Source organism: Echinops telfairi, unplaced genomic scaffold, assembly GCF_000313985.2.
Source record: "Echinops telfairi isolate 266 unplaced genomic scaffold, ASM31398v2 ScPeMD7_11;HRSCAF=52, whole genome shotgun sequence".
In the NCBI taxonomy this organism is placed as follows: Eukaryota; Metazoa; Chordata; class Mammalia; order Afrosoricida; family Tenrecidae; genus Echinops; species Echinops telfairi.
In genome coordinates, this window is record NW_022103908.1 from 33,306 (window position 1) to 47,459 (window position 14,154).

General features: G+C 56.3%; 1 protein-coding gene across 1 annotated transcript in view; it reads right to left on the reverse strand.

Annotated features, from left to right (window-relative positions):
• Positions 1-2,010: 2,010 nt before the first annotated feature.
• The window catches only part of ATP7B (ATPase copper transporting beta), a 64,666-nt gene continuing 52,522 nt past the window's right edge, over positions 2,011-14,154 (reverse strand). Inside the window, exons 13-20 of the mRNA XM_045287075.1 lie at positions 13,773-13,955; positions 12,210-12,354; positions 10,668-10,811; positions 9,201-9,343; positions 7,566-7,769; positions 7,376-7,493; positions 5,155-5,257; positions 2,011-4,659 (exon numbers count right to left, since the gene is read on the reverse strand). Coding sequence (XP_045143010.1) covers positions 4,395-4,659; positions 5,155-5,257; positions 7,376-7,493; positions 7,566-7,769; positions 9,201-9,343; positions 10,668-10,811; positions 12,210-12,354; positions 13,773-13,955 — 1,305 coding nt within the window. The 3' untranslated portion in view covers positions 2,011-4,394. The remainder of the gene's footprint in view (positions 4,660-5,154; positions 5,258-7,375; positions 7,494-7,565; positions 7,770-9,200; positions 9,344-10,667; positions 10,812-12,209; positions 12,355-13,772; positions 13,956-14,154) is intronic.

A 14,154-nucleotide genomic window follows, 5' to 3' on the forward strand; every position in this document is an offset into this window, starting at 1 on the left:
GTAATTCTTGCTGGAAACACATCTTTCTCAGAGTAGATGATGGCTCTGAACTGCTGACCCCCAGCTGAGCACTTAACCACTGTGCCATGAGGGCCCCTTAGAAAAACCTAAGTGTATAATATGTATATACACACATATTTTACTTTTTATTGTGAATTTGGTGAAGGCTTACAATCAGTCTTACATTCAGCAATACATATGCATCTTGTTGCATCTCACTGTTGTCATTCCTCCTCCTTAAACCTTCTGAACTTGGGTTAATGCTGTCCTTTTGATCTCAAATGGCTGGTTATTCTAAGGGCCGCATACCTTACTGGCATTATTGCTTCTTAGTGACCTATTGCTTGCTTAAAAATTGAGCCATGACAATGAGTTCAGTTCCAGCCTGAAGGGCAACTGAGAGCTATGGTGTTGGGGGTCCCACCAGTCTATCTGACCGGTGACAGACATAGACTCTGATCTCTTGTTTGAGTTTTGGTCCACATTTTTCGACCACTCTACCCAACACCTTCCAAGGTGATCCTTTTCAGAGTAGGGAGTGGTAGCTAGGCACCATCTAGTTTTTCTGGTTTCAGGGCTGTGAAGAGTGACATTTGTATTGTCCATTGGGCCAATTATTTCCATAGATCTTTGATTTTCATGAATCTTTTCCCTTTAGATGGGGAGGCCAATGGTTGAACCTCAGAGAGCTGCTCATGAGCTCTTAGTTGTACTCACCATAGGAGGAGGTACAACATGTGGATGACGATGATGCTAATTGATCTTGATGCCCTTGAGTATGCCCTTGAGCCTCACCAGTGACTCCTTCCTTCAAGGTGTTATGTCTGAGAAGTTTTCATAACTTTGCCCCTTGTATTCTCCACCTCGTGCATAGATTTGTAGCGTTGTACAATTGTCCTCTGTCAAATGTGTGTATTGGTGGGTATACTCCCACTCTCCACCCCACAACTGGGCTGAGGGTCTTCTCAACATTAATATTTACACAAGATGACCAGTACTCTTTCTGCTGGGGGTTCTAATAGCCAGTGTTAGGTTAGTAGTTGACTCACACTGCTTTGGCTTCTTCCAGACACCTACCCCAAAGCCTGGGGAGCCTAAAATAGCCTTGGGTTGAGATATACACTTAGGAGAACAGCCTTTTGTAGGCAAGGGCCTGAAGGCACCCATAGAAGTGTATCTCATGCCTAACTTGGCATCTGTGTGGCCACGTGGGAGCAGACCTTCTGAATGAGAGCTGGCTCTTCCAAGTCCTCCCACCTCACCACTCAGGGCTCAGGTGCTGCGAACATAAATGGAAAATTACACATAGACCGTGAGCCTGGAAAGGACATACAAGTCACAACCCAGGTGCGACAGACACCCCCTAAGGTATATGGAAAAACACCAAACACATCAGCCAACCCAGGCACAAGTGTTAGAAGAGACACACTGAAAAACAAACAGATTTACAGGCAGTTGGCAAGAAATCAGGACACGGCTCTTTCCGCTGGCAGTGATGAATGCTCGCTCACTTGGTGGCTATTGAGTTTCCGGGCCAAGAGCCACACAGGTAGGTTCCCTCCCTGACCACACCCCCCCTAGAACCAAGACTTTCTTTGCAAGACATGGACACAGCATCTCCCTTAGACTGCAACAGTGATACTTTGGGTTAGCATTTGCTTTATTGCTCATGAGATTTGAAGGAGTGATTCGCTCCTTTGGGAGGTTGGTGGAGACCCTCCTGTTTGAGATATCACCACTCGGGCCCATGTCAGGAGGGGCTGAGGGTTGATGCTTTAACGTTCGTCATTCTACACATGTGTGACTATTGACCGCTGTGAATAAGACGTAATCACTACAAAGACAACTTGCTTAACTTTGCATGTTTTATGAGACTGGCTTAAAACATCAGCGCAGACCAGAGGGGGGCAGGTGGGAAAGCCTCCAGTGACCCTCACACCCTCCCTGTTGTTAAAATCTTGACCTTTCTGCTCCCTGAAAGCAACCACACAGCCCCCCACCACCCCATGCGTCTCACAGGACAGAACCAAAGCAGAGTTTCAGATGTGTAACATGAAACGTTATTCTACTGAACAGATTTTTAAAACGGGAAGTGTTCTTATCTGACCAAAGAAAATGTCTCCAGGAAAACAAACAACAACAACAACAACAAAAAAGGCAAAAACAACAACAAAATCCCCCCTTACACTTAGAACAGTTAAATCATTATTTTCTTTTTTTAATTCATTATTTTCTTTCAATCACATAAATATCCCCATGCGCATAAATACATACATTTATGGTGCTAAAAGCTTTTTCATAAGACACAACACTACATTGTAGAGACAACATGATTAGAGGTGTCCCCGGGCAGGTAGAAGAATGGGGGGAGATGACTGGCCCAGTGCAGGGAGAGGAGCAGGGAGGGAGAGGCAGCTTCCAAACGGCAAAAAGCAAAATCGAACCACGCTGGCACTTGGACTTCAGAGGACGAAGCTCGGCAGACGTCAACTCATGGAAAAAGGAAACCATGCAGCCCACATGAGACCTCGCTAGCAGTCACCACGAGACCAAACCCTGCAGCTGCGGTCTTCCCGGGCCAAGAACTGTTTGCTCGCGTCTTCCTTCTCATCCAGCACGCGGAGCTTCGAGCACCTGCAGAGTGGAAGACTTCCGAGCCAACAGACATGGCTTCACATTCCTGTCCCCGGCACACATACCGGCGGCGGGGGCGGGAATCTGCTCCCTCACCTGAAAAGGGGGCACCGAGATCTACCTTGCTAGTTTGCTTTCAGGAGTAGAGGTAACATAGCAAAAGTGGTGACATTCGCCTGGGATATAACTGACACTAGGTCACGGTCTCATTATCTGTTGTATGGGACCGCCGGCCTCTAAAGAATGTAATGTCAGATTCCACCCGTCCACTCCCGTGTGGCTCTGGCCAATCACCAGCCGACTTCAGGGTCGAAGCACGATCCACTCTCCCAGCTCGGATGGATGGCGTGTCACCACCAGGAAGTCGCCCAGAGCGAGAAAGCCTGAGCAGGCTCTGAACAGGTTCTCTCTGGCGCCGTCCTGGGCAACAAAGCTCCCTACCAGAGGCTCACATTTTCAGAATGTGGGCGTACTGGAATGATAACCCAAAAGGAAAAATGATAGGCCGCATACTCCTAGGAACTTAGCCTCCCTCTTAGAACACCAGGGCAGCCCCGACAGAGGTGATAATGACAGTGGCCGGCTTCCAGACGGCGGCCTCCAGTGTTGGGGACCATCCAGTCTCCAGCCTCAGGCTCTGGAAAGGGCTCACTGGGGCTCTTCTGAGTCTCTCATTCTGGGGCTCGTCATCTGCCCATTCCGGAACACCCATGTTTTACAAATTCAGGTCAGTTTCCATTTCGCTGCATTGGCCATGGTGGGACTCATTTGGAGCCCTGGGAAAAAAGAGTCTCTTCCTTTGGGACACCGCTGTCCTAAGGCACATGTGGAGAAGGCTATTGGAGGAGCCCGGTGACTCACTTACTGGGCTGTCCCTGCTGACTCCAGGGCACCACTCCCAAGCATTATCTAGTAGCTTCTGAGAGGTGACATCTACATAGAACACAAGGTAGGCTGTGCCCCTGGGGCCTGGCCAGCCACCCCTGCACGCACCCTCCTAACCTTACAGGGCATTCACGTCAAGCACCAGGAAGGCCTCCCACGGGACTCAGCCTGCCTGCATGAAGACTGGACTGTCCAGAGTCCGGGATGGGAAGCCAGGACACCTCGAGATGAGTCTGAACTTGAGGAAGCGGAGAAGGCGTGTGTGGGAGAGGACAGGCTTGGGCAGGAAGTGCGCAGACAGAGTGTGTTTGGGGGATGGCAGCAGGGACCTCCAGGACGGCTGGACACTGAGCACAGGCAGAAGAGGAGGATGAGGTGGCGCTAACAGACCACAGCAGGTGCAGCTGAGGTATAAACTGTGATCTCACACACGTGGGGACATCACCAGAAGAGCCCAACATAGTGCTCTTGAGTCCTACGGAAAGACCTGGCTCAGTTTTTGGTTCTGATGAGGTTCCTGGTCTTTTGCAAGTAGTCATCCACAGAGAAGAGCTGAGGCCGGGGAGGAGGCCCACCTTGCTCTCCCCTCTTGTCCAAGCCGAAGTCACTGAGGAGGAGGAGGAGGAAGGGGAGGAGGCGGCCAGGTAGGCATGCCCTGGGGCCAGCAGGGCCCAGGGAGGTCAGTCCTGTTCAGACGGATGCTGCTCGCATGGCCAATAGGAGATGGCTACAGGGAGGGCCGGGAGGGTCTGCTGGCTCCACCACCCTGGCCCTGGCTGCTGTGCCACACAGTGCCCTCAGTCTGCCAGCAGCGTGTTAGGGGCACAGCTGCTCCCTGGAGACAAGCCTGCTGGATCTGCACCTGCCTGGAGCCTTCAGATGTACTCCTCCTCATCCCTGTCCGTTAGAAGCAGGGACCACTTGTCCCCGCCGTCGTCGGCTGCGGCACTGTGCCGGGACAGCCTGTCTGAGGTAAGAGACACCTGGCTGACGTAGCTGACCTGGTCCCACAGCGAGGGCCGGGGGGCGTCCCGCAGGCGGTCATCCAAACCGATGTGCACGCTGACCTGGGATGGGGTCAGGGGCTTCAGGCGGCCATGGGCCTGCACCTCGTACCACTCCAAGTCTGGCTTCCTGTAGCTGCAAGTAAGACATGCGACAGCACCTGAGGCATATGGGAGACTGGCCTTTGCTGCAAAGGCTGACAACGGTCTCTCCCCCTCACAGATCATTCACACGCTGTCAGTCTCGAAAGTTCTCGGGCTTTGAGAGAGAAGGGCTACGAAACACTTACGGTTCAAATCCTGTTCACCTGATAGAGAAAAGTGTTACCTAAACACCTTACACACAGCAGGCTGCTACGCATGCTCGGAGATGAAGGAAGGAATGACTGTCCTTAGGGACTCCCTCCGCCACGTCCACAGGGTCACCAGGGCAGCCCGGCCATTGGAGGGGGTGCAGGGTGGTGGTGGTGCGTGGATGCTCCATAAAGAAGCCCATGCTTGGCTCAGCGGGAGGCTGTCGCCCCGCTCTTTGCCTCAGGCAAACTGGGATGTTTCCTAGCCATCAGCTCTCCCAAACCCTGCGACAACCGCACCCCCACACCCACGTCCTTCCAGCCCACTGGGGACTCACCACTTGAGCTGCAGGGACGATAGCACCACGGAGACCGAGGAGGCCGCCATGGCCGCCGACCCCATCCAGGGCTGCAGCACGATGCCGATGGGCATGAAGACACCTGACCACGAGGGGAAGGACACAGCTCTGCACTGCAGCCCAGGGCCTGCCCTGACCTTCTGGAAGCCCCCCGTGGGGATGCTCGGTCCGTTTCCGGAGGGCCGCAGGGAGGTCGGGGCAGGGGATCTGGTGGCATAGTGGTTCCACACGGGGCCGCTAACTGCCCGGTGGGCAGTGTGAAACTACCAGCCGCTCCGTGGAAGAAAGACAGGCTTTCTATTCCGTGAAGAGTTCCCGTCTCAGAAACTCAAGGGGGCGGCTTTGCCCTGTCCTGCGGCTCACTGTGAGTTGGCATCGGCCAGATGGCAGCAGGCTCGGTTTGGGGTTTCTCGGTGGGGAGGGGTGCAGAGCAGAGCAGGGGTGAGGTGGAGTGGCAGGGGAGTGAGTAGTGGAGGTGCAGGCATACTCTGTCCTCCATACCCAGCTGCCAATCACAGTTGGGGTCTTTACAGATCATCTTACCTCAAGGGCCTCAGGGGACCTTGTTTAAAGAGAGATGATAGTCTAGCCACCGTCCAACATCTGGGGCAGGGGACTAGCTCCTGACAGGGCTCTGGGCAGGGACGGAGGTGACGGATGAATCCCTGTGACCAAGTCACCGCCAACCCTCGGGCTCAGTCAGGGTGTAAGCACCTCACGGGTCCTCAGCCCACACGGGAGCATTCTTCACAGAAGTACCGGGGCTTTGTCCCCTAGCTCCACAAGGTTTCAGAGAGAGAGAATGTGTGTGTGTGTGTGTGTGTGTGTGTGTGTGTGCAGAGATATAAAGCTCCACAAGGTTTCAGAGAGAGAGAGAGAGAGAGAATGTGTGTGTGTGTGTGTGCAGAGATATAAAGCACAGAGATTCATCTCCTTCCAGGGTCATTTCTGTGTCTCGGCAGAAAACCTGGGCAGGATTCCCTTTGAAGATAAGGCTTCTCCAATCAGGGGGCAGTGTAGCAACGATGAAACATACAACTTTCCACTAGTTCTTAAATGCTTCCTCCCCGCAACTATCGTGATCCCACTTCTACCTTACAAATCCAGCTGGACTGGAGGATGTACACTGGTACAGATGGGAAACGGAAACACAGGGAATCCAGGACAGATGATCCCCTCAGGACCAGTGGTGAGAGTGGTGATACCGGGAGGGTGGAGGGAAGGTGAGATAGAAAGGGGGAACCGATTACAAGGATCTACATATAACCTCCTCCTGGGGGACGGACAACAGAAAAGTGGGTGAAGGAAGACATCATACAGTGTAAGATATGACAAAATAATAATTTATAAATTATCAAGGGTTCATGAGGGAGGGAAAACAGGAAGGGAAGGGAAAAGTGAGGAGCTGATTCCAGGGGCTCGACTGGAAAGCAGATGTGTTGAGAATGATGATGGCAGCAAATGTGCTTGATCCAATGGATGTGTGTATGGATTGTGATAAACGTTGTACGAGGGCCCAATAAAATGATTTAAAAAAAGAAAGGGCTTCTGAAATGCCAGTCACAGTGCCAGCAACCATCCCCCATGATTAATTTTCAGACCCCAGGTCTTAACGAGTGAGTGGTGCAGGAAATATGCCCACGAGCAAGCGACTGAGAGGACCAGAGGGGGCGACGGAGCGGAGGGCTCCAGAGCAAGAGCAGTCAGTGGAGGCTTTTCACGCTCGCTGCTCGGCAGGGACGGGAGGGCGGCCACTGTGAGAAACACAGCTGAAGTGGATCTACTCTCAGACTTTCCAGCTCTGGGGAAGCCTACTGAGAGGGCTGGGTCCCCTGGCCATGTCTCCTTTGTCTTCAGAGACATAACAAAAGCAAAACCCAAACTAACTCCCAGCGGGTTCCTGAGAAGGTAACTCTTTATGGGAGTGGAAGGCCTCGCCTTCCTCTTGTGGAGCAGCTGGCGGTTTTGAACTGCTGACCTTGTGGTTAGCAACCCAACGCAGAACCACTTTGCCACCAGGGTTCACAGACAACGACAGAACCCCAGCTCTTTCTGAGGTGTTTGTGCAGCCAGCAGGGTGGGCTGCATAACACGCTCTGTAGGGACTTGGGAGAGAGAGTTGGGAAGCAGGGGGTGGGGGTGGGGGGGTGGGTAGGAGGCCACACAAGGTGACAAGCCAGGAGGCGAGAGCCACCCCTACCTGCCGCAATGGGTATCCCAATCAGGTTGTAGATCAACGCCAGGACCAAGTTGGTCCGTATTCTCCGCACGGTCCTCTTGGAAAGGTGGATGCTGGCCACCACGTCGAGGAGGTCATTCTGCGTGAGAGGGAGGGCTGGGGGTGAGGAGTCTGTCCACGCCCCGCAGGGGGAGAGGGCAGCCACACTCACCCTGATGAGAACCACGTCGGCCGCCTCGATGGCCACGTCCGTGCCCGTCCCGATAGCAATGCCCACGTCGGCCCGGGCCAAAGCCGGGGAGTCATTGACCCCGTCTCCGACCATGGCAACCCTCTTCCCTTGGAGCTGCAGCTCCTGGACCTTGGCCACCTTGTGGGAGGGCAGCACTTCGGCAAAGACCTTGTTGATGCCGACCTAAGAGGGCAGGAGGCGCTGTCAGACGAGAAACACAGCCACACTTGACTCAGGGCGACCACGGCCAGTGGAGGCCGAAGCCCATAAGGCCTCCGGCTCCCATCTCCCCTCCTCCAAAGCCAGGCCACACGTCTCGGGGACTGGCGGCCCTGCATCAACTGGGCTCCCCTTTCCAGCTCAACGGCCCTACATTACCTAGCCTTCCCGCATTTTCACAGGGCTTCCTCGCTGGCTCCTAACCCGGTTCTGGCCCAGCAGGCTTCCCAAAACGAACCACTGCCTACTCCTCTGCTTGAAAGCTTTCCATGGGGCTTCGGGGACAGGCAGCTGTGGCAGTTGTACAACACGGTAAGGACTGGCACTTGGTAATGAATGGCTCACATAGACGGTTAACATACCGGACGGCACGCTTGATAGATTGCACACAACAAAACTCTGCTGCAACAGAGGCCAACCTCCTCAGAGACCTCCCCACCCTCAGTGGGCAGGACTAGGTTCCTCCCCACCTGGCCTCTGCCCAGCCCTGGCGCCCAGCCTTGTGGTCCGCTGGCCCCACACTTGACTCTGTATCCACCTCACTACCCACAGCTCCTCAACTCATCCTGTGATTCTCTCTCTACTGCACTGCTCAGCCTGCCCCCTGCAAGCTGACCTGTTCCCCCCGCCCCCCAGCTCCTGACAGGCACCTGGGCCCCCGTCACTGGCCCTGCCAGCTGCTCCTTGGAGCATCCAGCCAGGACACTGAGCCAAAGGCTTCCACCGGGCTACCTCTCCACTGACCATGAGCCTCCCGAGGGCAGGCCCAGGCTTCATTGCCTACGGGCCGGTCTGTGGATGAAAGTCCTAACCAGGGATGAGAATGGCGCCAGGAGCCACAGCAGGAAGGCAGGCCGGTCCTGTGGGTTCCTTCCTAGGAAGCTGTGGCTTCGTACAAACACCCAGCTTTGCACACAGGGTTTGTGTGGGCGGGCACAACTTCCAGGACCTCACGCTGGAGCCACAGTCCCGCTGGGGGTCAGGCAGCCACGGGGCAGGCTATCCCCACAGCCCAGGACCCCCTCACTGACTGGTGAGCACCCGCTGGGTGGGATGAGTGGGCAAAACACCCTCTGACCATTAAGAGGGGGAAGCCTTTTATTTTAGCCCAAGTCTTGACTGCCTGACGCCGGGGCCCAGCTCAAAAGCAGGGAAACGGTTCGAGAGCTGGGACTGCCTTCCGGGGCCATGGCAGGCCCGTGTTCATCACGGCACCCAGGCCCGAGGCCCGAGACGCAGTCTTCACGTGGTAGCTGCGGGGTGTCTCTGAGTGGAATAGGGCACACGGCGGGGATCGCTGCCTGCCCCAGAGAAAGCTGTCAGCCTGACACACTCCTGGTGGCTTGAGGAACGCGCCCCCTTACAGAGGGAAGCAGCCCGGCGGCCAGCTCGTACCTGCGTGGCGATGGCCCGGGCCGTCTTGCGGTTGTCCCCGGTGATCAGAACCACGTCCACCCCCATGCTCTTCAGCGTGTGCACAGCCAGCACGGCCTCCTGCTTGACAGAGTCCGCGATGGCGATCATGCCGCAGAGGACACCTGGGGCAGGACCAGCGATGGAGGCAAATGACGCCTGCGGCCCCACTCAGGACACCCCCATCCCCACCCCCGAATGCTTTCCTTAGCATTAAACGCAAAAACCCATGCGTCAAATGGTGCAGCTGATCGTGGGTTGCTTTTTTTTAAAGATAGATGCGACCAAAAGCCTGGTGTTAGCCATAGGATTGTGTGTGCGTGTGCGGGGGCCTCATCTTCTTATTTCTAACGCTGCAGAAAATTCTTCTGCAGGGAGTACACATTCCTGTGCCGATGCCTGGCTCTTCGTAAGACCACAGGGAGCACTTGCTATGGAGACACGAGAACCGACCACACGGCACTTAGAACGTGAGGTGCAGCCAAGCCACCTGAAAACCCGTCCTTCCTCTTTCGTCCCCTCCACCGAAAACACGTCGCTGGAGCTTTCTTGGGAGTGAAGCTTGGATACAGAGACAGCAAGGCTCCAGAGGTCTGACACGGGCACAAGAACAGGGGGAGGGCGTGTGAGCTACGGAAGGGGACCAGCCCTGGAAACAGGCAGACGCTGTGGACCAGCTCAGAAGGCAGGGGTTCACAGGGATTTTGGAGCAGGGATCGCAGTGGGGCTGGGAAAAGAAGGCTTACTTGGCTGGAATGTTAAAAAATATAGCTCTACAAATGCCTGCTTCTGCCGTGCACGTGCTTTTATGTCTATTAAGGGGGCCTGTGGGTGCAGTGGGCTACATGCTGGGCTACTAACGGCAAGGTCAGCAGTTTGAAACCACCAGCTGCTCCACGGGGGAAAGATGAGGCTTTCTGCTCCCCTGAAGAGGTGCAGCTTTGGACATCCACAGGGGCAGTTCTACTCTGTCCTGTGAGGTCACTAAGATTCAGAAACGACTCGAGGGCAGTGAGTTTGGCTTTTTAAAAAATTTCCTTTTACCAACAGAAAACCAAGAAAGAGCCAAACGTTTCTGTCATAGGAAGCCCGAGGCACAGACAGCCCCATGTGCTTCCATGCACGAAGCATGATTTGTGAAAACAGAGCTTACCAATGCTTAATAAAGGCATCCTCTGTAGAGCCTGGGGGAGGCCAGGCCCCGGGTGGCCTGTGGGTTTGAGGGCGCGGTACCCTCTCAAAGCAGTGACACTCGAGAGGTCAGTTGACTTGGTACAGCCACCTGGGCAGTGACCAAGGAGGGCGGAGAGGATAGTGACCAGTCCAAGGGCAAGGAGACCACTGCCAGGCAGCACTGCTCTGGGGGTGAAGGCTGATGGCAAGAGCGGCTTTGGGCTGAGAGTGGGGGTGGGGGCGACCCCAGGGAGGGGGGCCCGAGGGGATAGGTACCATCGATGGCCACCAGGACGGCCGTCTGCCCTTTCATCTCGTGGTCTGTCATCGCGGCACTGACGTCGCTGGAGATGGACAAGCCATTGCGCCTCATCCACTCGCGGTTCCCGATCAGCACGGAGAAGGTCTCGGGGGCCGCGTCTGCTCAGAAGGGATTGCGGGGGGTTCCCAACTAGGCCAGCACCATAGACATGGGCAGTCCTGAAAAACCTTCACCCAGCCAGTGCCTCCGAGAACACCGCCCCTCAAGGCCCAGGGAGAAGTGCAAGTCGTGTTTAAGACACGTGTGGGTGCTCCCGGGGCGCTAAGAGGCGTGTGTTGTCAACGTGCCCAACCCAGCTGCTATCTCTACTTCCCTTCAGAGGCATCAGCCAAATCTTTTCCTACAGGGAACAGAGCACACCAGATGTGCCACCCTCGGGACCATTCGGACACATAGGGACCCTCTACAGGGCTTCTGAGGCTATCACTCTTTACAGACAGCCTCATCTTTCTCCCTCAGACCGGCTGGTGGATTTGAACCACTGACCTTACAGGTAGCACTCCAACCCTCCCCTGACAGTGCCACAGGGGTGAGAAGCAGTTCATTATTTGCCAGGCACTAGAAGCAAATGTTAGTTAGCATAATGGTTGTTCACTCAAGGTACACCAGCAAGTGGCTAGACGGTCTATTTAGGTGAGGCCTCTGGGTGGGGGCAAAGGTGCCCAGGAGATGCAGCAGATCAAGTGCTGTCGGTGCAAACCCACCGGCTGCTCTGAGGGAGCCCGAGGAGGCTGCCTGCTCCTGTAGGGAGTCGCTGTGAGTTAGAATCGACTGTGGCATGGTTTTGCGTGGGGCGCATGGTTTGCACTCAGCGGCTGATGTCAAGGTCGGTGGTGTGAGTCTACCCAGAGGGACCCCGGAAGAGAGGCCTGGAGACCTGCTGCCGGTGAAAGCCCTGTGCCGTCCCACTGAGCACAGTTCTATGGGGACACAGGAGCTCGCCATGAGTCAGGGGCATCGTACGACAACTGCACGGGGGCGCTCTTGAACCCTCTGCATGTTGCAGTCTGGGGAGCTCCGCGGAAAGGCCATCCTGGAGTTGGGCGGGGCTCCCAGGGACCAGGCCGTGGGTGACGTTAGCACCCCCAATCCAAATAAAGACTCATGACTCAGAGCAAATGCTGGAGCTGGGCTGGGGGGGCAGGGGGCTAGTGGTCTTACATGGGGGATGGAACAAGGTAGGTTGCCGCCCCTCCAAGCGGTATCGCGGCTCCCCCTGGCCTCTTGCCCATGACACGCCAGAGGCCCCCCTTGAGGGAGGGAGACAGAGAGAACAAGCATGGGACCCCCAGCTGCTGTGTGCTGTCTGAGGGAGAAGATGAGTTTGGGCCAAGAAAGAGGAGACCCAAGATCACGGACCAGACGGGCACTGCTCCACTCCACCTACCCAAGTGCCAAAGCACCAATGCACCAAACCACAACGGACCTCCACCTGCACCCCACCAGGCCCTGCAGGTCCCCTGCCGCCCCGGCAGCCGAACCACGGCTGGTGTTACCTTTCTCGGCGGGCCCGTTGCTCACTCCGTTCAGGTGCTCCTTCGGGGCCAGGGTGCCGCCCACGTTGCTGACCTTACAGCCGATGCCACAGCCCGGGACTGTCTGGAAGTCCGTGCAGTAGCCCAGGGCTTCTGTTCCAAGTTCCTGTGAAGGAAGGGGAGAGAGGCCACCGTGAGGGAGTGGAGGGAAGGGGGAAGAAACGGAGAATGGATCGGGAAGGCAGGGGACACAGACTGCGAGCTCGGCAGTGACTTCCCTCTCATCTGGTGAGAGATGATTCCGTGACTACATCGAAACGAGATCGCACAACCTAGACCTGCTCCCTTGGTGGCCGGTCCGTGGTACCTGGACAGGTTACACACCCCAAGGAGAAAGGCGCTCCCAGCAAAGAACTCAGCACATGCGGGGTTGCCAGAGAGGAGCGGTCACAGGGTCTCCAGAACTGACTGCCGTCGAGTGCTCTGACTCACAGCCACTCGAGAGGACAGAGGAGAACTGTCCCTCTGGGTTCCCAAGGCTGTCAGCCTTATGGGAGTAGACAGCCTTCTCTCTCCCTCGGAGCAGCTGGTGGGTTTGAACCACTGACCTTGTGGTTAGCAGCTCAATGTGTAGCCCACCAGACCAGTGGGGCCCTAGAATTCCATAAAAACGATGGAGAAGCGGGGACACAACTATTTGGGGGCTATCTGGCCCCTAGCAGAGACAACTGCCCATCTGCTGGGCCCAGGCAGGAGGCGGCAGGGCAGGGTAACAGCAAGGGGGGCTGGTACTTAGCCAGGTTAGCAAAGAGTGCAAATGCAAGGGTGGCTGGGGAGGAGCTCGATTCTTCCGGAATGAAGACAGAACATTCTGAGGATTCGGAGGGTGGTCCTGCCCAGGAGGGGAGCTAGCACCTGGCAACTTCTGCCTGGGGCCTCGAGGTCACCTTCTTGTCTGGACGATGGCTGCCCTTGACCAGCAACATCCACTCCTGCAGGGCAGTGGTCTGACACCCCCTGCCCCCTCTACAAGATCAGCTCCCGGGGTGCCCTTCTCCTGGAGCGATGGACAGACTGGAGGGATGGACAGACTGGAGGGATGGACAGACTGCAGGGCTTTTCACCTTGGGCACTGGGCTCACTCCTGCCGCCCCAGCTAAATCGACGCCTCCTTCCCTCACCTGAAGCTCCCACCCCGGTAGTTTCTGGGCCCCTCTGACGCGGCGACTCTAGAATGGGCTCGGTTTATGTGCTCTGTGCTCCCAAACGGCAGAGTCTGCCCCACCCTTGTCTTCATGCCCCCGCAGCCCCCTGCACAGCCCTGGGCACGTATGTGCACCCACGCCCGTAAATGCCTGCCGCATCAATGGCTAAGCTGACGTTAGATGCCACAAGCGCCCTACTGTGGGCATGCACACCTGTGCCTGCTCATAGGCACCTTCTAGGGGTTCATGAACTCCAGCTGCCACATTCGGACACTGTTGGCAGCCAGGGGGTGAGGTGGGAGGCGGGGAAGGGCAGGTGCTCTCGGGCTCCCACTCCTCTGTGAGGTGTGGGGACAGGGCAGTGCCCGGGGCCACGTACCTCTTTACAGTACTTGGTGACCGCCACGCCCAAGGGGTGCTCACTGCTGGCCTCGGCGGTCCCCACCACAGCAAGGACCTTCCTGAGAGGGAGCGCGGCCACATCCACCAGCAGGAGGAAGCGTGTGACTTTGGGGACCCCGTGGGTGATGGTGCCCGTCTTGTCAAACATCACGGTCTTTATCTACGAGAAAACCACCACACAGCCCATGAGCAGCCGTGGCGGGGATGTTCGGGTCCTGGCCTTCCTCAGGTAGAGCCTCGGGGAGCATGAGGGAGACCAGGCCCAGGTCTCAACGCCGGATGGTGAGTGGACGTGGTCGCTGGCCAGTTCGGTTCTGGCTTCTTACTGCTCCCCAGGGGACAGGCTACCCTCAGGGTGG